At 32.6% G+C, this 24,193-nt stretch overlaps 2 protein-coding genes across 2 annotated transcripts; both read right to left on the bottom strand.

Annotated features, from left to right (window-relative positions):
* Nucleotides 1-779: 779 nt before the first annotated feature.
* Nucleotides 780-4,310, bottom strand: LOC143074868 (toll-like receptor 4). The gene has a single exon (XM_076250095.1). The coding sequence runs from the start codon at nucleotides 4,278-4,280 to the stop codon at nucleotides 1,710-1,712; it is 2,571 nt and encodes an 856-aa protein (XP_076106210.1). The 5' UTR covers nucleotides 4,281-4,310; the 3' UTR covers nucleotides 780-1,709.
* An 11,707-nt stretch (nucleotides 4,311-16,017) lies between these two features.
* LOC143074216 (toll-like receptor 4) lies at nucleotides 16,018-18,174 on the bottom strand. The gene has a single exon (XM_076249765.1). The coding sequence runs from the start codon at nucleotides 17,941-17,943 to the stop codon at nucleotides 16,018-16,020; it is 1,926 nt and encodes a 641-aa protein (XP_076105880.1). The 5' UTR covers nucleotides 17,944-18,174.
* Between the last annotated feature and the right edge of the window lie 6,019 nt (nucleotides 18,175-24,193).

The following is a 24,193-nucleotide window of genomic DNA, read 5'->3' on the forward strand; positions in this document are numbered from 1 at the left end:
AAGATATTTGAAAGTTGTTCAAATTTTTAAACTGTTCGGCACCTCCCTCATAGATCAACATGCTGGCAGACGATAAAGACATTTCAGAGCCAAATAAAAAGACGCACGTGACACCCTATACTGAATACTTAAACTAACCATATGTTAGAAGTAAACCAGTCTTTTTATTACAGAGTAATTTGAATGTATAAATTTCATCAAATTTGAATATCTCTGCAAATAACCATAATTGTAAAGTCATTTTAGCAAGATAAATTGATTAAAAATTGACAACAAGTTATTAGTATCGCTCACTTCGTATCATGTTTTAGTTAATCGCATTTTAGAATTTAAAAATGGATACTTTTGATGAATTCATTAAAAATATAACTTCTTTCACATCATTTCGTTGATTACGATATTAATCCATTGGAGCACATTGAAATTCGAAAATTGAATTATCATGATAGGACTAATACTGTATTCAATAGAGTAAAGTGGCAGAATATTTTCCATATAAAAAGGTTAAAAGGAAAGTACCAAGTTTAATTTTAAAGGAAACTACGAAGTACTAGTATAATGGTCCGAATAGATATGGCGGGAAATTTCGCGCGACTAATTCAACCAACGTGTGGTGCATCAAACTGCATTGAACTTGTTAGAACCTGTTTTAATAAAGAAATAATTTTATTGCTTCAAAAGAGACCAGTTAAGAAATACAAAGCAGAACATTTATACAACATGATATAAACTTGTATCTTATCAATTCATTATATATATAATATTTAATTGACAAATGTGGACGAATTTTCTTATAACAATTACAAAATGGATGGACATATCAGCAATAAAGTAAAATATAAAAAAAAAATGGTACACAACAATTAAAGTATAAACATCTATACATGCAATGTGAAAACCATGGTAATTCCATTTATAAGACGAAACAAACAAAACATTTTAATACGCCATAATAACTTTACAATATGAAAAAAAAACCAATACTTTAAGCTGAGATGTGTATTTTGGTATACTATAAAGGTACTAGTATACTTTTTTTCTCTTATTGGTGCTATGTTTGCTAACATATACACACAACCAATAACACTCCGCAACGACTGTGTTCGAATCGCAGTGCTTGAAAATGTTCGAGACCACGTTAGTCTGTTACACATAGAGATTTAAATGGTTTTGAAGTCAAGCGCTGGTGATATAAAAAATCAACGCGGAAGACACAAGTCAAGCAAATGAGAATAAACTACAGCGCTAAAGATTTAAAGTTTTAAGCTGAGGATATATTCTCCAGCTCTGATGGTTGGATCTGTTGGAACAAAATCAAGCAATTTAGATAAACTACATAAATAGCACTGACTGTGAAATCAACCGCTGAAAATTTAATGTGATGCGCTGAATATTCAAAGTCCTGCGCTCAGAATTACAACTTTAGCGCTTCAGATCTTAACCAAAGAGCTAAAGTCCAGCACAAGAGATGTAAACACCATCGATATAAATTCAAGTTATGCTCTTTTAAATCAATCCCGTGGGATATCTTACAAATCTAATACTAAAGAACATGTTAACTTCACAAAAACAAAATATATATTCATATTCTTAAGATTAAAATACCATCGTAAGAGATGTAAAGTCAAAGGTGGCAAGTGTTCGAGACCATATTAGTGTCATACAACTAGCAATATATATATATATACATCCAATATGATAACGCATCATTAGACAGACAATGTCTCCTTGAGTTTATCCCAGAATACAACATCCCCGTACTCGTCGTTCGGATACTCTATGTACGATTTTGATTGGATAAGTTCCAAAATATTCAATGGTAGATCTTTTGGTGACATTTGTTCAAGGAACACAAGTAATATGATGTTTTCTTTACTTCTTGAGTAGATACTCTCCATTTTTGCCATATTAAATTCAAATAGACACCAATCAGATTGTAGAAAATGTTGCGACAATATTACGACCGTTTTACGGCTGTTATGAATGGCGGATGTTATATTAGTTGCGATATCATTTCCGGCCAAGAAGTCTCTTTTGTGAATACAACAACGAATGTTTCGGTCATCCTCTAAATGTTTAATGAATTTCGTATGAACAAATGTGCAATCTTCGTCAGCGTAAGAAACGAATGCATCGTACTGAAAATTATCATCTAGTCCAACAGGATTGATTTGTCCATGATGTTTTCCTTTCACTATATAATAGGCATAACGAAGTTTCCATCTATACCGATATACAATGCCAGCAATTATGACAATGGCGAACATAGCTACCCATGATCCTACAGCGATAATTGTTGTCGTATAAGAGGAACATGTCTTCTTCAAATGGTCATAAATGACCTTTGAACTATTCAGAGGCATTAAGTGAAATCGACAATCATGGTGCAACACGTTTTGAACATGAACCTTTGTTGTTGACAACCAATGAAAAAAATCAATTGTTTCGCATATACATTTAATGGGATTACCCGATAACTCAACAGTCAAGTCAGGAACAGTTTCTGAAAGGTGATCTAATTGTTTTGTGAAAAATGTATCCAGAACGGAAAGTCTATTATTTGATAAGTCTAAATGTGAAAGTTTTGTCATATGTTTTATTTCGAATATAGCAGTTTCAAGCATATTCCCGCCCAAATTTAACGTTCGTAATTGTGATTGGGCATTAAAGAAGACTGATGGCAAGCTTGGAATTCTATTGTCAGCCAAATCTAGCACTTGAAGGTTAACAAGTGGTGATAGTATTTCTCCGTTTTTATCGCTCGGTATTACAAATCCTAATAAGTTGCTTTGTACTAAAAGGGTTGTAAGGTTTGGCATACCGGTAAAGAACTCAGGAGAGACTTTGGAACAGAAGTTACTCGATAAGTTAAAGAATTTCAGTTGATATAGATTCCCCAGTGGACCTTGCCAGTCAAAAAAGGTGTTTGAAGAAAAATCAACATAGTCCAGCATGTTATTTGAAAAGATAATCTCAGGCAGATAGTATCGTAACTTGCATTCCCTCAAGTGAATTTTCCTCAGTTCAAATGGAATATACACAATATCATGATCAAACAAGGTAAACAGGGAGTTGTTCGTACCACTGTTTAATTCATGTCGTTCAATCACATCATTTTTGTATGTATCGGGGCAATAATTGCAAGGTGAAGGAGTTATGAGCGTATGATCACATGATTCATCAGGGTTCTTCAAGTAATGTGACATCCCAATAAACGATATATTAACTTCATGAATGGTAGATTTAATTATATCTTTAATGTACTCTCCAGAAAAACTAAATTCGTTATCCGCAACTGATAATATTTTTAAAGTTCTAGGGAAAAAATCAATTGCACCCTTCTCGAATAACTGCAGCCGATTGCTGTTAAGGTATATCTGTGTTATATTAGTACCTTTTAGAGGCTTCAGAACACACTTAGTCATAACAGTATTCAGATCAAAAGTTTGATGGATTTTGTTAATTCGTAAAATGTCTAATAAGGTTGATGGGAGATCATATGTGACATTTGCAAGTCCTCTAAATTTAAGACATCTGTTGTAAGATAAATCCAGATATTTCAAATGAACTAAACGTTTAAAGGTTCCACTTAAAATTGCATTAATGCCACACTTGCTTAAATCTAGCCGTTCGACATAAGGAATATATTTGAATGTATCTGGTGTAACAACTTTTATTTTACAGTATCCCGTAAATCCAGAGATGTCCACTTCTTGTAGGAAACGTAGATTTTCATATTCAACACCAAATGGATTAGTACTAGGAGGTATAACATCAACTCTTATAGTATGGAGCTTCAACAATGGCGACACATTTAGCGTAAACTGGTCGGGGTACCCCCAATTAAATTTTAGCGATAGGTGTAATAAGGCTTTTAATGGCTTGAAAATATCTGTCGAAAAAACGGTAAAGCTCGCACGGTTGTTACTGAAAATCAATGTCTCCAGTTTCGAAAGACCTAGAAAGGATCTTGAATGCAGTCGATGAATTAGATTGTCGGACAAGTCTAAATGAAGAAGACGTACGTTTGCCTCAAATATGCCATTGTCAACCAATTCAATATTGTTTCCTGCAAACGAAATGTTTATCACATTTGAAGGAATTTTCGGAATTTTATCGAGAGCCTCTTTAGAACAGTCAGCTTTAATCATATTTTGCTTTGTTAATGAACATACACAATCATCGTCAAACTGGCAAGGAAAAGTTCTGTTTGAAGTCCCAATCGTCTCTTTTGCAACAAAACAAAGAGTGATGCAACAAAATATAACTTTGTTCGTCATTCTTCCGCCAGGACCAATAAAAAGATAAAGATACACCTGAAAACAAATACATTTAAATATCATATTTCAAAATAATATTACATTTTATTTTTTCATTTGGTCAGATTGAATGTTTCCTTTCATTACAATAGGAACTATTTCTATTGAAACATTTTTTGAACGCATGGTTTAAGGTATAAACTAGGGATGTCAACGAGTACTCGAGTACTCGAGTATCGATTACCAAAATGATACTCGACTAATTGGTTTCCTGTTAGATTGTTGTTTCTTTCTTAAGTTTAGACAAAAAATATTTTTATTGAGAGCGGCTTCTGGGAAATTATATTTTAATTAAAATTAATAAAAATTAAAATAATATTTGAATTTGTGCGTTTAACTGTCATTTACAATTTCTCCAAACAAAGATACATGTAGGATATTTGAACACTAGCATTTTGCCAAGGCTTACACGTTAGCTAATCTTTGTCATTCCCCCACCTCTGTACTGTCAGAGCATATATTTTCACCAACAGGACTGTTTCTTGACACATTTGAGAAATTGCTCCGTCCCAGAACAAAGTTTGTTGCATCCTGTATTGCTCCTCAGAAAATGCTTAATGACATCAGTAAGTTCTTATCATCACACCTTTGTTGATAATTAAATATTGTATTTTCAAGGTTCCCGTTTGCTGTTGTTTGAGCAATAATCTTTGAATAGATATTAATCAATTTCTTGATTAGATTATTACCAGTTTACATAATTAGTACATGTAGCAAATGCAAATCTGCTATTGATGATGGTATACAATTCCTTGGACTATTATCTAGTCATAGATAATGATGTTGAGTGTTAAACAATCCCACGGCAACGACCCACTATACATAAAATGGGTATAAGTTTATGTTTCCATTTTGTAAATGTTTTACCAAGCGAGTACTCGAGTATCGCTCGGTAAATCCAACGAGTAATCTATTAATCTGTATGCTTACATTGCTTGTGTAAATTTTAAAACTGTTTGTATGCACATTGAACGACAAATTTATGTGACGTATAAAATTTTCTGACGTCAGACACTCAAATCAATAAATGTGTTCGTAGATAGAAGATGTTTTTGTGTTCGGTTAAATTGTCCCCTTTTAAAATTGTTATACGATGATGACTGATGTACCCATATTTTGACTATTTTATTAATTGTGACTGTTTACTTTTAGTATTTAAAGCATCATGTAAATATAACAGAATTTGATGAGACTGTTATTAAAGTGAGAGGGTTAGCGCTATAGAACCAGGTTTAATCCACCATTTTCTACATTTGAAAATGCCTGTACCAAGTCAGGAATATGACAGTTCTTGTCCATTCGTTTTTGATGCGTTTTGTTATTTGATTTTGCCATGTGATTATGGACTTTCCTAATTGATTTTCCTCTGAGTTTAGTATTTTTGTGATTTTACTTTTTTGTAAATCTTCACCGAGTTGACATAACCTAGTATAAACACTTCGGTTCGTCGTTGTAAATTTGTCGTTGACAATTTGTGATCACATCATATGATAAAGAACATCAAGAGCGCTGTTTCTTTATAATGTCCCTCCACCTAAAGCATATCGTTACATATTTATTCATCAACATTGTAACTTGGCCCAAATGTGATGCAATACAAAATACCAAAAACGGAGATGTTGTACGATTGGCAATGAAACTACTATCTAACAGAGACAAAATGACGTAGTGGTAAAGCACTGTTCTTTTGTGTTGTTTTTTCAATTATTACTATTCCTTTTACTGTTTGGTCTGTTGCATGTGATATCCATTCGACGTTGCTCGGTACTTATTCATCCCGTCAAACTGTTTGTATTATCTTTCATTTTTTGCTAGTGTGTTTTGTATATGCGTTTTTTGTGTTTCCTGGTTTCTTACAACGTAACTCTGTACTTTTAACGATCCCGTCATTATGTTATTGTTCTATTATTAATTATAAATTTGACAATCCTTTGAACGCCAAACGACAAAATTATTTCACTCGCTTGTAGTATTAACCATATATGGATTCGTTAATATTCCAAAGAATTGCTTGATAATTTTTAATCCCGGTCTGTTTCTGAAATTAGTTTTAACATAACTTTTGATTTTATAATCCTGCATACCACCATTCCCTATGTGAAATTATAATTGTTTTAAATAGACACTGAACGACAAAATTTCTTTTTTGTGACGTTTGCATTTTCTGACGCCCACCACGCAAAACAAGGAATGTGTTTTTAAATTTGATAGATGCTTTTTGTGTTTTTTTGTGAATGTTTGTTTGTCTTGAGATTGGAACACTTACGACTGCTATAACCATTGTTTGACTATTTTACCGATAATGTCTGTTTTGTTCACGCGTCGTTGTAAAAATAACGGAATTTGATGCGACTGTCATAAAAGGGAGGGGTTAAGCGCTATAAAGACAGGTTCAATTCACCATTTTCTAAATTTGAAAATGCCTGTACCAAGTCGGAAACATGCCAGTAGTTTTCCATTCGTTTGATGTGTTTTATCCTTTGATTTTGACATTTGATTTGGGACTTTCCGTTTTGAATTTTCCTCGGAGTTCAGTATTTTTGTGATTATGCTTTTTAGATCACATATCGGCCTCAATAATAAAAAAAATCATACTAAATAAGAAAACATTTGAAACAAATCAAGCGAAATCAAGAACGGCTTGATTAATTATATTTTATATGATATTCCCCGAGTTTTTGTGTTATTTTTTAATTTGTTATCCCAGGAATAGATTACCTTAGCCGTATTTGGCACAACTTTTTGGAAATTTGGATCCTAAATGCTCTTCAACTTTGTACTAGTTTGGCTTTATAAATATTTTGATATGAGCGTCACTGATGAGTCTTATGTAGACGAAACGCGCGTCTGGCGTACTAAATTATAATCCTGGTACCTTTGATAACTATTATGTGTCCATTCGTGGGATTTGAACATAGGTTAAATACTGTTACCATAAGATTGCATTATGTATTTTTAGGGAAAAATGAGATAATGAGAAAAACTAAATGAAACAAACTAACGAAACAAAACTCAAAAAGACATTTTAAGAAAATAGAATTTTGGCTTGCAATACCCATGATTTCCGACATATCCGTTAGAAAAACCTTCCAAAATCACTTTTTGTATAAAAAAAAAAAAAGTAGCCTCGTATGTTCATATCATTATTCTGATCGGCGAAATAGAGATTACTTTCCCTTTTTTTATAAAAATTTCTCAGGAAGTTGACCTTCCTCAACCACTGGGTCCAATCATTTCTCTGGTAAGCCGAATATCAACAGATATATCAAATATACGATAACGAGCTTCAAACACATTTTTTGAACAAACAAACTTTTGCAGTTCGGTACATAAAATATCCGATGCCCGAAACACATGCAAATACAAAAACATTTTAATGTAAGAGTATCTACACAATGGCGTATATAACTTGTAACAATCGGAACGAAGTATACGAAAAGTCTCAAATAAATTTAAAATAAAAATATTCAATTACAATTTTTAACTTGTTTATATTGATGTTCTATTTGCCTGAATCTTGTTTGAGTAATATCATTATGAAATGTTTGTGGATGATGACGGTCTTTTTTTTTTAAAAGCTACCAACTTCTGTGGTTGAAAATATGTAAAAGTGATAAGTAAATATTTAATAATGAATAAAAATCAGTATACAACAATGTTTAAATAAGGTATAGAACAATTCGATACGAGCCAACAATCAAAAAGATTATATTCTTTCAATCATATTGTTTTATCACATTTCTGTTGATGGTGGCAGTATGTTGACCATAATGTATCTTTAGCTAATTTATCATAAATATTCACACTTACTTTATTCAGCTATCCATAGCATTAAATGAATAAAATCATACAAGTATTTTGCTGAAAATGTTTTCATTTTCAAAATCAGGTCTCATTTTATATCGCTGAAATTTATATCATATATGACGCATTTTACACGGAAAATGAAACAGATTCATTTAAATCTAATAGGATTTATATTTGAAGATAAAAAATACCTTGTTTCCTGTAATGAGATTAATGCTTTTACTGTTTTCGATATTTGTTTGCATTCCCATATTAGGCGAAAAAAGAAGTTTTTAAGGTTTGTTTATGTGTAAAAGGTTATTCATGTTAATCTTATGTCATAAGATTTTAAACTTCACGTTGTGGTGTTACATGACACTATCATCAACATTATGAGTTACATATAAAAAAAAAGGAAGATGTGGTATGATTGTCAACATGGTCAATGAGACAACTCTCCACAAGAGACCAAAATAACACATAGATTATCAACTATAGGTCATCGTACGACCTTCAACAATGAACAAAGCCCATACCGCATAGTCAGCTATTAAAGGCCCCGAAATGACAATGTAAAATAATTCAAACGAGAAAACTAACAGCCTACTTAAAGTATAAAAAATGAATGGAAAACAAATAGTGCGCTAGTGACCACATACGATATATATGAGATCAGTAAATTCCATAAGGGGTGAGAGCGCATTTATCTTACCGACAATCTTAACAATTGGTATTTAGACTAGCGGCATATCACAGTGATCAAGTCTTCAATGCCGTTTGTTTTAAGAACCTATTCCTACTGCTCTATCAGAAAACAAATGCCAATAATAACAACTTGCCAGTTCTAAATGTGTTTTAAGAATTTATTTCAATCGTTCAGCATAGTTTTTCCTCAACACTGTATTGTTTAACTAAAGGGACGTAACTCCATCACTAACTGTGTGTTTCAATCAGCCCCTTCTACTAACATAATATGGAATATACACGGTTTCCACTCGATTGCTTTTAACCAACCGTGTTCCAAGAAATGTTAGTTAATATAAATCATTTTATACGATAATATACAAATCAAGCCAATTTTTTTCGCTTATCTTCAACTCAACATTTTCATTATATCAGATCACCAACACAAGTTAGTTGACCGATACACCCTGTCAATGTTTAAATGCACTAACGGCAAGTTTTTTCTGTCTTGGATCTTCAACCAGAAAATTCGTTTGGTCTGTAATTTGATCGTAATCTCGTATAAAATATTAATTCAAACGATTCTGTCTTTTTAGCTACGGTAATCTATTCCTATAGTAGAAAATCATTTATTTTTCAAAACAGTTCAAGTTTTTAAACTGGATTTTGTTCAATTATTGGCTATAACATTTTTAAGTATGATAACGCATGGCCAGTTAAAAGTAAAATCACTAAAAGTACTGAACTCCGAGGAAAATTCAAAACGGAAGGTTCCTTATTAAGTGCATTATCAAAGGCACAAACACAAAAAATGAATGGATAAAAACTGTCATCTTCCTGACTTGGAACAGGCATTTTCCGATTTAAAAAATGGTGGATTGAACCTGGTTTTATACCTAACAAAACCTTTCACTAGTATGACAGTCGCATCAGATTGCAATGTATTGACAAAGATGCGTGAACAAAACAAACACACATAATAGGTAAAATTGATAAAAATATAGCAGACAACATTGTTTTATAATCTTTATCTATGTTCCTGAATTATTTCAACATCAGTATATGAGTTTTGAGAACGAAGACTAGATTTAGCCACTTTTAGGTACTTTGTTTCAATATTGTGCACACCTTTTCGAACTTGTCAATATCTATCAACAAGAAAGGTTTGAGTCACGTTAAATAATCAATCACTGATATGCTTTCGTATTTTCTCACTTGCTTTTGTTATCAGGTGTAGTCTGTAAAACTTCTGTTATGGTGTTCCTTGTGCTTTGTTTTAATTTTGTGTATAAACATGATAAAGTGTGTTCCTGAATTATTTCAACATCAGTATATGAGTTTTGAGAACGAAGACTAGATTTAGCCACTTTTAGGTAGATATTGACAAGTTCGAAAAGGTGTACGACCAATGGCTCTTTACACAAAAATATCTTACGACTGTAACTTTTCGTAATTCTTGATCTAAGAGTATTTGCCTCTCGTAATATTTGTTTTTAATGAGTGGTGGTTTACTTAGTATTAAATCAAAACGCATTCGTTTTAACCAAAAATGAAGGAATTTGTACACGAAAAATAATACATAGATTAACTTCCCGATTGAATATTTATGTTAGTTTAACATGACCCTCTTATCTTTTTTTTTAACTATTGCAAACATTTATTGAAATTTTTTTATTTTGACATTTATCACCATTTATGATCGCATAATCGGAAGTACGCCTTAAAACCTTTCAAAACACCTGCATTTGTAGTTTTGTGCATTGAAATAAAGAGACTAAAAGACTTAAAAACTGTTCTTCCTAATTAATGAATGAATTTAGAATTGGCCATGCGCTTAAACTATAAACGAATAGGAAGATCTCTGTAGCAATAACGTGACCTTCATTTTCAGATGATTAGAGACTTGAAACGATATAAGAAAAGAATACCATAGTTAGATTTAGGAGATAACTGTATTGTATTTTACGCTTGACTTTCGTAAAACGTAGATTTTACTGTCGCAAGTTGAGTTCAGATAGCGACGCGGAGCGGAGATACGTAAATGGATATTTGCAACATTAAAATCAAGTTTTACGAAGGCCAAGCGTAAAATACAATACAGTTATCTCCATTCTAATGCAGCATATTAAAATAAATGTCATTTAAGAAATATTTTGGCTTAAAAATGGCATATATCATGTATATGAAAAAGTCCGCGAAACTGTTTTATCGTCTTCAGCATCTTAACAATGTGACGTCATATGTTTACTCTGGATATCAAACATGAATACTAACTTTTCAGACGATTCAGAGTGGTTTCAATGTTTCAAAAAAAGATTTTGATGCCGAAAGTGTCACTTTCTCGTTTATTTTTTTTAAGAAATTACATGCCACAAAAAAAAAACGGAATTCAAAATGGTGGCTTTCTTCGTTGTGTACTGATAGACCGTGGAATCTAACAACTCAAAATATTTGTCAACGTCCATAAAAATTATCGTTACAAAGTAATTGAAATAGAATTAGAACACTAGCATTTACTAGAACAAAATATTTAATTGATGTTATAACAAATTGAATTTATCTTTGACAAACAAACTTTCGTATGATTTTGTACATGGTACCCATAAGATTTTAATCCGATTGCTAGATGACATTTCCATCAATTTTTTTCACTTTGATTATTTCGAAAAACTACGGATTTTCTTATTCTAGACAGAGGTTACCTTAGCCGTATTTTGAACTACTTTTTGGAGGGACCTCGGTGGACGTGTGGTCTAGTAGTTACATATTTGGATAAAACGTTATCTAGAGAAAAGGTAGTTACTACTGTTATCACTAGCCAGTCAACACTGAGGTTGTGAGTTCGAACCCCGCTCGTGTGGTGCGACTCCAATCTTAATTGACTAGGATTGTCAGTTTTTCTATCGAAGGTCGATGGTTTTTCTCCGGGCCCTCCGGCTTCCTCCACCACTGAAAACTGGTTGCCACGAAATAGCCTAAATGCGGTACTTAAAAGTGGCGTTAAAATACAAAAAAAAATCAAATAATCAATCACAACGTTTTGGAATTTTGGATCCTCAATGCTCTTCATCAATATTGTACTTGTTTGGCTTTATAAATATTTTGATATGAGCGTCACTGATGAGTCTTTTGTAGACGAAACGCACGTCTGGCGTACAAATTACAATCCTGGTACTTTAGATAAATATTTACTCCATTGGGTCGATGCCACAGCTGGTGGACGTTTCGTCCCTAAGGGTATCACTAGCCCAGTAGTCAGCACTTCGGTGTTGCAATAGATATCAATTATGTGGTCATTTTTATAAATTTCCTGTAAATAAAACTTTGAATGTTTCGAAAGACTATGGATTTTCTTATCTCAGGCATTTATTTACCAATCCGTATTTGGAACAACTTTTTGGAATTATGAATTCTAAATGAAGTTCAACTTTGTACTTGTTTGGCTTTACAACTATTTTGATATGAGTGTAACTGAGGAGTCTGATGTAGACGATACGCGCGTCTGGCGTACAAAATTATAATCCTGGAACCTTTGATAACTATTATCGAAGATATAATATCCGTTTCGGATAAGTATTGTAGAGTAATATCTACAAGAATAGATAACATGTTTTTTAACATGTTTCAAATAAAGTTTACTAGGATTTATGCGTTGATGTTGATGGAAAAATTCATGTAAATGTAGTATATGTATATGTTTCCTATGAATTATTCATCGTATTATTGATATTCAATAATTACAAAATGATTTATAAAATGAATATTAAGAATAGGTGTAATCTATAAACTAGCTAATCTATTAATAATACATCAATATACATATGAGAATTCAAATACGAAATGGAGATAAAAAAAATATAAAATTATGACATTTTTTTGGTTGTGTACAAGTGAGTTGAATTTAAGTTGTCACCCTATCGGTTATGGTAAGGTTAAAGGATAAAATCGTGGATCTGTGCTAGAAATACATCGAATGTTCATTGTTGATAAATCATTATGATAATCCGTCAATATATAAGGAATAAGTCATGAGAGGGAGACGATGTCTTAATTTATGATTATCCTGAGGCCATCATTTTTTTTTGTGTAGTCCTAACTTTGTGAACTTTAATACATTTCCTTAGTTAGAACCATTTTGCAAAACCGACTTAGTTTTTAATGTCTGTGTCATTGCACCTAAAATATTCAACTATAAACAGGCATTGCAGGATCTTGACTTAGAACAATATTTAAAAACCCTCCGACATGTGAATGTTCCTACTCGCCTTATAATTACAGCCCCTCTGGTCATGTTATAACTGGGGATCTAAACATAATTCAACATGAAAATCTCCGAAAGGTGATTTCTCATGGTCCTAAGTTTAGAGAACCCCAACACATCAATTGGAACCATAACTTCAAAATAATTATGGATTCTATTGAGGACTACGCCAGGGCATGGGCTAAGCGAGAAGAAGTTGAACAGGACACTTTATCAGAATGGGTTAAAACTATCAGATCTCTGATAAAACGTAGCATTCACAAGTTGAAAAACTGTGTGAACGATCGACCAAAGTCCGTTTTCAGAGACAAAGAGGCCATGAAATGTCTATCATTTCTTCATGATAAGTATGTTGTTGTTCCTGCGGACAAAGCTTCAAATAATATTGTCTTTGTATGTAAATCGTATTACTACGAATGTCTTGTAAAAGAATTGGGTATAACGGAGCACTCAGGTAATCCCACATACAAACACATATCATTTGACAAGGATGAGATTTTAGCAAATCATAACTCCTTCATGGCTTCAATAAACATTACATTGAACACCAAATCGGAGGACTTACCTTGTTTGTATTGGATACCAAAGCTTCACAAAATTCTGTACAAGCAACGATATATTGCTGGCTCATCTTCATGTTCAACTAAAGAATTGTCCATTAAATTGACTAAAATTCTGTCCGCAGTGAAAGAGGGTCTTCAGAAGTACTGTGAAACTGTTTACTCGCGTAGTGGTATTAACCATATGTGGATTCTTAAAAATTTTAAAGAACTTCTAGACAATTTTAAACCTCGGTCTTTTTCTGAAACTAGTTCCATCAAAACTTTTGATTTTTCAACCCTGTATACCACCATTCCCCATGTAAAATTGAAAGATCGCCTAAAAGAAATTATCCACAATGCCTTTCAACATAAAAATGGTAGCATAAGCTATAAATTTATTACTTTGGGATTTCATAAGGCATATTTCGTTAATAGTGAGAAACAAAAAGGTAAAACATGCTACACAGAAGAACAAGTGGTCAGTATGCTGGAGTTTCTTATCGACAACATATTTGTTGAGTTTGGAGGTAGACTTTTCCAACAAATTGTCGGCATTCCTATGGGAACAAACTGTGCGCCTCTTCTTGCCGACCTCTTCTTATTTTCATATGAATCGGAGTTCCTCCAGACACTTGTCAAAACAAGAGGATCAAAGAAGCCAGATTATTTAATTTCACTTTCAGATATATTGATGATGTTCTTTCCATAAACAATCCGAACTTTTCTGATTGGGTTCCATTGATATATCCCCCAGAACTAGAGATTAAAGAAACAACAGACACAGCTTCCTCCGCCTCATTTTTAGACTTATATCTCGAATTTGACTTACACAGTCATCTCAGTACCAGAATCAAAGACAAACGAGACGATTTTATTTTGAAATTATAAATTTTCCCCACCTTAGTAGCAATATACCAACTTCACCTGCATACGGGATATATATTTCCCAACTTATTCGATATTCAAGAGCTTGCAGCTCCTACTCAGACTTTGTAAAACGTCATCAGTGTCTGAGTAGAAAGTTGATGAACCAGGGATATGTCAAAGAACGTCTCGTCCTTTTTCTAAAAATGTTCTTCGGAAGGTATCAAGACCTTGTTGATAAATATTCCGTATCAACTTCTCAAATAATACACGATAGTCTTGATGTATAGATTCTGCGTACTGATGTTGTTTCTTAACAACATGTTTTATTGTTCCTTCATTTGTCTTTGTTCTATTATTAATATTACTTTTACTGTTGAATGGTTTTATGTGATATCAGTTTGACGTGGCTCGGTACTTATACATCTCGTCAATGTGTTTGTATTGGCTTTCATTTTTTGTGGTTTATTTTGTATATGCGACTTTTTGTATTTCTTTTGTTCTTATTACGTGACTCTGTACTTTAAATGATCCCGTCAGTATCATATTGGTCTATTATATGTCATTATGATATATTTCTATTATGAATTACTATATACCTTGAACCACAAACGTCAAAATCATTCAATCACGTAGTGGTATTAACTATTTTTGGATTCTCATAAATTCTACCTATAACTTTTGGACTAGTTTGAATATCGGTCTATTTCTGTAATTTATTCTTACATACTTTTGATTTTTTTAACCCTGTATGCTTACATTGCCTATGTAAAATTTAAAACTGTTTGTATGCACATTGAACGACAAATTTATGTGACGTATAAAATTTTCTGACGTCAGACACTCAAATCAATTAATGTGTTCGTAGATAGAAGATGTTTTTGTGTTCGGTTAAATTGTACCCTTTTAAAATTGTTATACGATGATGACTGATGTGCCCATTATTTTATTAATTGTGACTGTTTATTTAACGCATCATGTAAATATAACGGAATTTGGTGAGACTGTTATTAAAGTGAAAGGGTTAGCGCTATAGAACCAGGTTTAATCCACCATTTTCTACATTTGAAAATGCCTGTACCAAGTCAGGAATATGACAGTTCTTGTCCATTCGTTTTTGATGCGTTTTGTTATTTGATTTTGCCATGTGATTATGGACTTTCCTAATTGATTTTCCTCTGAGTTCAGTATTTTTGTGATTTTACTTTTTAAGTCTCTTGTGGACAGTTGTCTCATTGGCAATCATACCACATCTTATTTTTATAATAAGTACTGTAAGACCATCCAGAGACATCTTTTAGTCCTTAGACAATGTTTGATATTAGACCCAGGATTCATCTCCACCAGGCAAAGTAGAATCAATTTACACATGATGTTCATTTTAAGTACGTAGTATCGATTTCAAAATGACGATTTGATTAAATGTAATTGGATCACTAGTGATAAAATAGACAGGCAATGTTTGGTTTAATTTAGCATATAATACAAGAGCCCAGTGATGATTTACTAAACCACACTAAAAGTTAATTTGATCAATGCAGTATATATAAGCACGTAGACTTTAGACTGACAATGCCTCCTTGAGTTTATCCCAGAATACGACATCACCATATTCGTCGTTCGGGTATTCTATGTAAGATTTTGATTGTACAAGTTCTAAAATATTCAACGGTAGATCTTTTGATGACATTTGTTCAAGAAACACGAGCATAATAATGTTTTCTTTACTTCTTGCATATATACTCTCCATTTTTGCCATATTGAATTCGAATAAACACCAATCAGATTCGAGAAAATGCTGTGACATTATTATGACCGTTTTACGGCTATTATGAATGGCGGATGTTATGTTAGTTGCGATGTCATTTCCAGCCAAAAAGTCTCTTTTGTGAATACAACAACGTATATTTCGATCCTCCTCTAAATGTTTAAGGAATTTTGTATAGACAAACGGGCCATCATCGTCAGCGTAAGAAATAAATGCATCAAACACGAAATCGTCATCTGTTCTAAAAGGTTTGATTTGACCGTGGTGTTTGCCTTTAACAATATAATATGCATACCGAAGCTTCCATCTATACCGATAAGCAATTCCTGCAATTATGACTATTCCAAAGATGACCAGCCAAGATACTACGGTGACAATGGTTGTCGTGTAAGAGGAACATTTCTTCTTCAAAATGTCATAAATGAGCTTCGAACTATTTAGATTGATCTGATGTGATTGACAGTTTTGTTTGATCATATCTAGTACATGAACATTTGTAGATGCAATCCACTGAATTAACTGTATTGATTCGCACGTGCATTTAATAGGATTACCGAGCAGGTTAACAGTTAAGTTAGGGACATTTTTTGAAAGGATGTCTAACTGTTTGGTAAAAGAGGAGGCCAATGTTGACAATCTGTTGTCAGATAGATCTAAATACGACAGTTTGGTCATGTGATCTATTTTAAATATTAAATTTTCAAACATATTCCCGCTCAAATTTAAAATCCGAATCTCTGTTTGACTATTGAAGATTGCTTTTGGTAAACTTGGAATTCTGTTGTCTGCCAGATTAAGAACTTTTAATTTTGTAACTTTTGCTAATATTTTCCCATTAATGTCCTTTGGTAAAACGAAACCTAATAAGTTGTTTTGTATTAATAGAGTTGTAAGGTTTGTACCGTATTCAAAGAATTCTGTTGATACCTTTGAACAAAAATTGTTAGATATATCCAAGAATGTCAAATATCTTAAATTCGTGATGGGACCCTGCCAGTCATAAAAAGCATTAAATGAAATATCTATAAATTCAACTATATTATTTTCAAAATTCATTTCAGGGATATAATATCTCAACTTACATTCTCTAAAGTGAAATTTTCTAAGTTTCATTGGGATAGGCACAAAACCAAACAAAGATAGGAAAGCGTTCTGTCTGTGAAGATCTTCAATGTTTCTTTTTATTTTGAATTCTCTGTAGAAATCCGTAGATTCATTGCAAGGCGAATAACCAGGTTGTCTATGTTCACATATTTCATCTGGGTCCATCAAGTAATGGGACAATCCCATGTACGACGCGTTTACTTCTTCGACAGTCACGTCACTTACATCCTTTATGTATTCTCCAAAACTGAACTCGTTGTCAGCGATTGAAATTTTTTTCAGTGTTTTGGGGAGATATTGTAAAGCACCCGATTCTATTATCTGCAAACGGTTGCCTGCCAACTGCATCTCTGTTAGGTTTGTACAACGCAGTGGTTCAACCTGACATTTAGTCATTATTGTGTTCAAATCAAAAGTTTGATGCATTTTATTTATTCTAAGAATTTCTATTGAAGTTGATGGAAGTTCACGTGTTACATTTGCTAGTCCTCTAAATTTAAGGCATCTGTTGTCAGACAAGTCAAGATACTTCAAATGCACCAATATCGTAAAGGAACCAATTGAAATGGTATTAATTTGACACTTACTCAAATCCAATCTTTCAATATAGGGCATATATTTAAATGTATTTTGTGTTATAGCCTTTAAAATACAGTAACCAGTTAATCCAGACAAATCCAATTCTTGTAGAAAATACAGTTTCTCATATCCGACACCAAATGGTTCATTTCCATTTGATACAGCATCAATTTTTAAAGTTTGAAGACTTACCAACGGTGCAACATGGAGCAAAAACGGCTGGTCGAAATTTCTTTTAAGCGTTAGATGCAGCAGGGATACTAATGGCTTGAGAACATAAATTGACAAAGCGGTATGATTGATAGGGTTATTACTCATAACTAATGTCTCCAGTTTCGAAAGACCTTGAAAAGAACTTGGATACAGAGTTCCAATGAAATTATAAGACAAATCCAAGTATATAAGGTTATAGTTCATTTTAAATGCCTCCTTATCAACGCTATAAATCAAATTGTTATAAAACGATATGTTTGTCACCGTTGTAGGAATAGTTGGAATATGTTGTATGCCTTTCGCAGAACAGTTGGCAGTCACCGTTTCTCTCGTATATAAGCATGAACATTTTCTCTCAAAATGACACGGATCATTTCTCATTGAAGCCTTAACCGTTTTTGTGGCGATGATAAGGATAGCAATACAGTAGACTGAAACTTTGTTGGACATTTTTTCAACGAAAACGTATATGAAATGGTAAAAATGAACTGAAAATAAAAATGATGAGTATTGAACGTCAAATATCTAAAATTTTCAACTAATTTCAAAATAATTTGTTTACTTTCATTACGATATCTTTGAAACTGAAGCATATACCTTTAATATACAGTGTATGCCATTCTTTATATCCGTGTAGTCTAAATTCATATATGCTTAGGTTTGATAAAAATGTTTGTTGAAGTTATTAGCACTGTAGTCAGTTCTTATTTAGCATTGACATGATTTATAACATAACTTTCTTCATTTTTCCTTGGATAAGTTGATAACAAAGATTGCAAATCTATCGGACAAAGTTTATCGTCTGTTAATGTACAATTCTCTTCAGGTCTCGTTTGAACATATAGCTCCACATACGTTGAAATGAGCAGTGGTATAGCAAACATCGAATTCCCTAACAAACTGTTATCACGCACATTTTTTTTTATAATAATGTAATTTTTTTTAAACAATTTTTCGGATGCGACAGACTTGAAAAATGGTTTGTCTAATTTGAGAGTAAGAATCTTATGAAATCTTTTTAACACTAGTTTTTCGATGTTCCAAGAAAGAATACGTAAAACTAATGCGTATCTATTTATAATTATTCTTACAAAGTACTTACGCTATCTAAGTATTCAAAACAAACTATGATGTACAATGGTGAAGTAAGCATATATATATATATATATATAGCTAAAAACTTTTTCATTTTTGTTCCCACGTAGTTATGATAAGTGACAATGATAATTAAACACGGAACAAGAAACTTTTTTCATTTAAATCTAAATGATATTAATGCAATAATAAAAAGCATTGTTTCCTATAATGAGAACTAGATTTTAATTTTTTCACTTTTTTCGATATTTTTGTTTTTGTTTCCATTTCCTTGTGAAACGTTGTCATACAGCAAAATATTTATAAAAGCTTGTGAAACAGAGTATAGAGCTAAAAGTTTGTTTTGCCGGGTTGATTCTGTACAAATATCAGTTATTTAATCGCTGGACGGAAAGCAACCAAAAAGCAATCCATCAATTAGGTATTTAAAATGTACTGTTGAAACTTCGAGTTAACAGTAAGTTTCATTCAATGTGAAACTAGTTTATGATTTTACAATCTTCTGTGCATATACCTCGTATTTTCTTTTAACACTCTAGTACGAACTCCGTGGAAAATTCAAAATGGAATATCCTTAATCAAATGGCAAAATCATAAGCTCAAATACACCAAACGAATGTGTAAACAACTGTCAGATTCCTGACTTGGTACATGTTTGGGTTTTGCGTTTTTATTTTTATCTAGTTCGTAATAAGCTCTTAGACGTCTGTACGATAGACAACTGCAGTTAAAATACAGAAATACTAAGGATGTTTTACCATAGATGTATTTGACAAAACTGTTTGGAATTTCGAATCCTCAATGCTCTCCAACTTCGTATTTTATTTACCCTTCAAATCTTTTGTTTTATTCAAGTGACACTGAAGAGTCCTTTTAGTACACGAAATGCGCGTCTGACTTGCATTAATTATTTACACATTTGGTACATGAAAAAATACCCACCAAATTAAAAGTAAAAACCGTTTGCCATGGTTACATATACAAAATGATATGAGCGACGCGTATCCGTTCGAATATATATTAAACCTTTATTGGCGTATCCGTAAACCCTTCCATTTAATTATAACACGATAGGTATTTTTCAATGAGGTGATACTACCATGTTTTATAAAACTAAGTCAAATCACTTTTTGTATATGGCGTAATAAAGGTCTTTCCTCTACGCGAGGAAATATCTTATTGTTTTTCTCATGTTTTTTTTTTCATTTTTCCATGTTTCTATTGGAGTTATCAAAACCAAATATGGACTATCGGTAGATCTTATCATGACGTATTACCAGATGAGGCTCTGTAGGATTTCATCATCCACTGTAGAAGTTATCTCTCTTTTATTATTCTTTTTTTTTCGACATGCCCCCCCTCCCCCTCGTTGTTTTAAAGATATCATGACCTTATCTGGACAATATGTAGATCTCATCATGATGTGTTACCATATGAGGCTGCGTAAGATTTCATCATCCCCTTTGAAAGTTATGTCCCCTTGAAGCAATTTCTTTTATTTGCATTTTTCTTTAAAAGTATTAGAGATAGAATCGATTTGTAAATGGCAGCATGTACAAGAACATATGGCAATGGTTATAAACATAAAAAATTCATTTGTTACTAAGCCTCATAAGGGATACATTTTGTATTTCCCTTTAAAAATTATAAATAATTTTTGAAAAATTCTATTTCGAGAACTAAAAGTCATAGAGACTTGGAATCTTCATCAATAATCTTTAATTCATGTGACCTTTAATATGCTACCAAGGTCAAAGGTCACCGAGTGCAAAAACAATACGATTTTGCTGCATATTAACAGCATGTAAATTGTTTCTCTAGACGAGCTCTACATTTTATACGATAAGCCCATAAATGTCCGACCGTCTGTTCAAAAGTTACATCAACATAATTCTTTATACTATAGTAACATGTGTATATCTTTTAAAAGGTAACAGATATCAACCTGCCATAAACTGCAAAGATTTTTAACTTGACCTTCAAAGTGTACTATGACCTTGACCTTGTCATATTCAAAAGGCCAAGTAGTCTTGAGTTGAATGATGATAGTCCCACGTCTCTACGACTTCCGGTTCTCAAGTTTGGTATTGCATCATAAATTTGATGATTCTTTGTTACCTTGATGAACCTTGGAAGTGTTTTTACAATGTTGTCCTTTAACAGCACTTCATTTATCACTTAACAGATTTGACAAATCTGCTGTCGTTTTAGAGAAAAATTTAATTTGAAATTTTGCAAGCGGAGGCCAGAATTCCTGAATCAACAACAGGTTACTACCTAAAATGTTTTATATATTGAAGATTTTAACATAGTTATATGTTTGACCAAATAACAAAAACATTCCATTATTTTTTATTTTTTTTATATTGAAATTTTTATGTTTCTCATAGACTTTGTAAGTTGTATAAGTTCTATTTATATAATTGATATTGCGTCATTTTTGGCGCTTTGCAAAATGAGGTCATTTGATATATCCAACTGAAGGTCTTAATGAGCTCTACTCAAAAATGAAAATTTTAAACCCCCTTTTCATCCCGGTGGGCAGGGTGGGATCATTTAGTGCAAAAAAATCAAACTTCTCAGTTGATAGGTTGTCGCATATCAAATGAAAGTCCACAAAGCATACATTTCAAATATCAAGTTGACGTCCCCCAAAATGGGCTGGGTTGGGTAATTGAGTGCTAAAAATAGATTGTCTTCTAAGGTAAGGTTGTTAAATATCAAATGAAAGGTCATGATGTGTACATTTGACATATCAAATTCCTGACCTCCAAAAATGAGGTGGATGGGGTTATTAAGTGCAAAAAAAATCTAACTTTCTGGAATATGGTGTTGTCGCATATCAAATGAATGGTTATCAAGTCTACATCACAATTATCATACTTTGGATCTCAGAAAATTTAGGCGGATGGGGTCATAAAGTGTAAAAAGTGAAAATTTTCAGAAGGTATGTTTGTCGTGTATCAATTGAAAGTGCGTAAAGAGTACATTACAAAAACACCACTTATACAGGAAAGACCTTTCAATTTGTTTTACAAACAATTGAGATACAAGTAATGTATATGAATTTGTATAGTTTCCAATATTGATTTGGTTAAAAACCTGGATCTCTTCCAGTATTAAAGGTGAAAGATCGACACAGATGTAAAATCTAATTTAGGACATTACCTGTATTTTTTTTATATTTAGAATAAACTTATTACTAGAACACACCCGCGAAATCGCGGGCATTCAGAGCGTAGTTTAAAGTATGTAAAGTGTTGAAGCATTCAGAGCGTAGTTTAAAGTATGTAAAGTGTTGTTGGAAGAATTTTGTAAAATATTAAAGAACTGGAAAATTTCAGCAAAAATATCATAAGTCATAGGTTATTGGAGGGGGATAGGAGGGGTCCTGATCCCGAAATGCCGCCTTCCCGGGCTTTAAAACATGAAATCCCGAAATCCCGGGCTTAAAAAACGAAATCCCGAGGTCCCGAAATTCAAAAAAAGGAATTCCCGGATCCCGAAAGGGTCAATCCCGAAATCCCGAGTTTAAAAACAGCCGATCCCGGAGTCCAGATAAAGGTCATATCCCTCCTCTTATTGCCGGGGGACAGGAAAATGCTCTTTTTTTATCCCTCTTCCTTTATTTCCAATATTCCCATTTTTTGGTTTTCTGTCAATTTCAATGTCAATTTCAATATGAACATACATTTAGTATGTTATGAACATTCAAGTAAGGAGCCTGGAATTCAGTGGTTGTTGTTTGTTTATGTGTTACATATTTGTTTTTTGTTCATTTTTTTGTACATAAATAAGGCCTCTAGTTTTCTGGTTTGAATTGTTTTACATTGTCAGTTCGGGACCTTTTAAATCTGAGTATGCGGTATGGGCTTTGCTCGTTGTTGAAGGTCGTACGGTAACCTATAGTTGTTAATATCTGTGTCATATTGGTCTCTTGTGGAGAGTTGTCTCAACATGGCAATCATACCACATCTTCTTTTTTTTGTAATCAATGAATTTTGTAAAAGATTTAATGACTGGAGAATTTCAGAAAAGGTATCAAATGTTCACATGAATATTTTTAGCGCTTATCTGTATATTATGAACATTCATTACTATATAAATATAGTGTATTTACTTTCAATTCTAAGTTTACTAATCGATCCATAGTGGTCATTGATATAGTATACAGACCCTCTCTATTTAATAAACTCTGTGACTGCCGTGGATAGTAAACTTGAAAATGATAGCAGATAGAATTCTGAAAATACACTTTTATTCTTTGTATATGTATGTTCAAAGTATACAGAAAAACGTAAACCGGAAGTATAATCTGACTTGAAATTGCTTTGCTCGTTGTTGAAGGTCGTACGGTAACCTATAGTTGTTAATATCTGTGTCATATTGGTCTCTTGTGGAGAGTTGTCTCAACATGGCAATCATACCACATCTTCTTTTTTTTGTAATCAATGAATTTTGTAAAAGATTTAATGACTGGAGCATTTCAGAAAAGGTATCAAATGTTCACATGAATATTTTTAGCGCTTATCTGTATATTATGTTCATTACTATATAAATATAGTGTATTTACTTTCAATTCTAAGTTTACTAATCGACCCATAGTGGTCATTGATATAGTATACAGACCCTCTCTATTTAATAAACTCTGTGACTGCCGTGGATAGTTAACTTGAAAATGATAGCACATAGAATTCTGAAAATACACTTTTATTCTTTGTATATGTATGTTCAAAGTATACAGAAAAACGTAAACCGGAAGTCTAATCTGACTTAAAATTTCGTCCAATGACGGGACAATATCCGGATACCTTTTTTCTTGTTTTTCTCCAAAAATAACTCAATCTGAATAATCATATAAATGGATGACAAATTGCAATATGCACTGTACCTATAGGACACAGAATCGTGTTGATTAATTTATTGTGGAAAGAAGAGAAGCGACACCCAAAATGAGGTCTTCTCGTTTAATAGTATA

This window comes from Mytilus galloprovincialis, chromosome 5 (assembly GCF_965363235.1).
Source record: "Mytilus galloprovincialis chromosome 5, xbMytGall1.hap1.1, whole genome shotgun sequence".
NCBI lineage: Eukaryota > Metazoa > Mollusca > Bivalvia > Mytilida > Mytilidae > Mytilus > Mytilus galloprovincialis.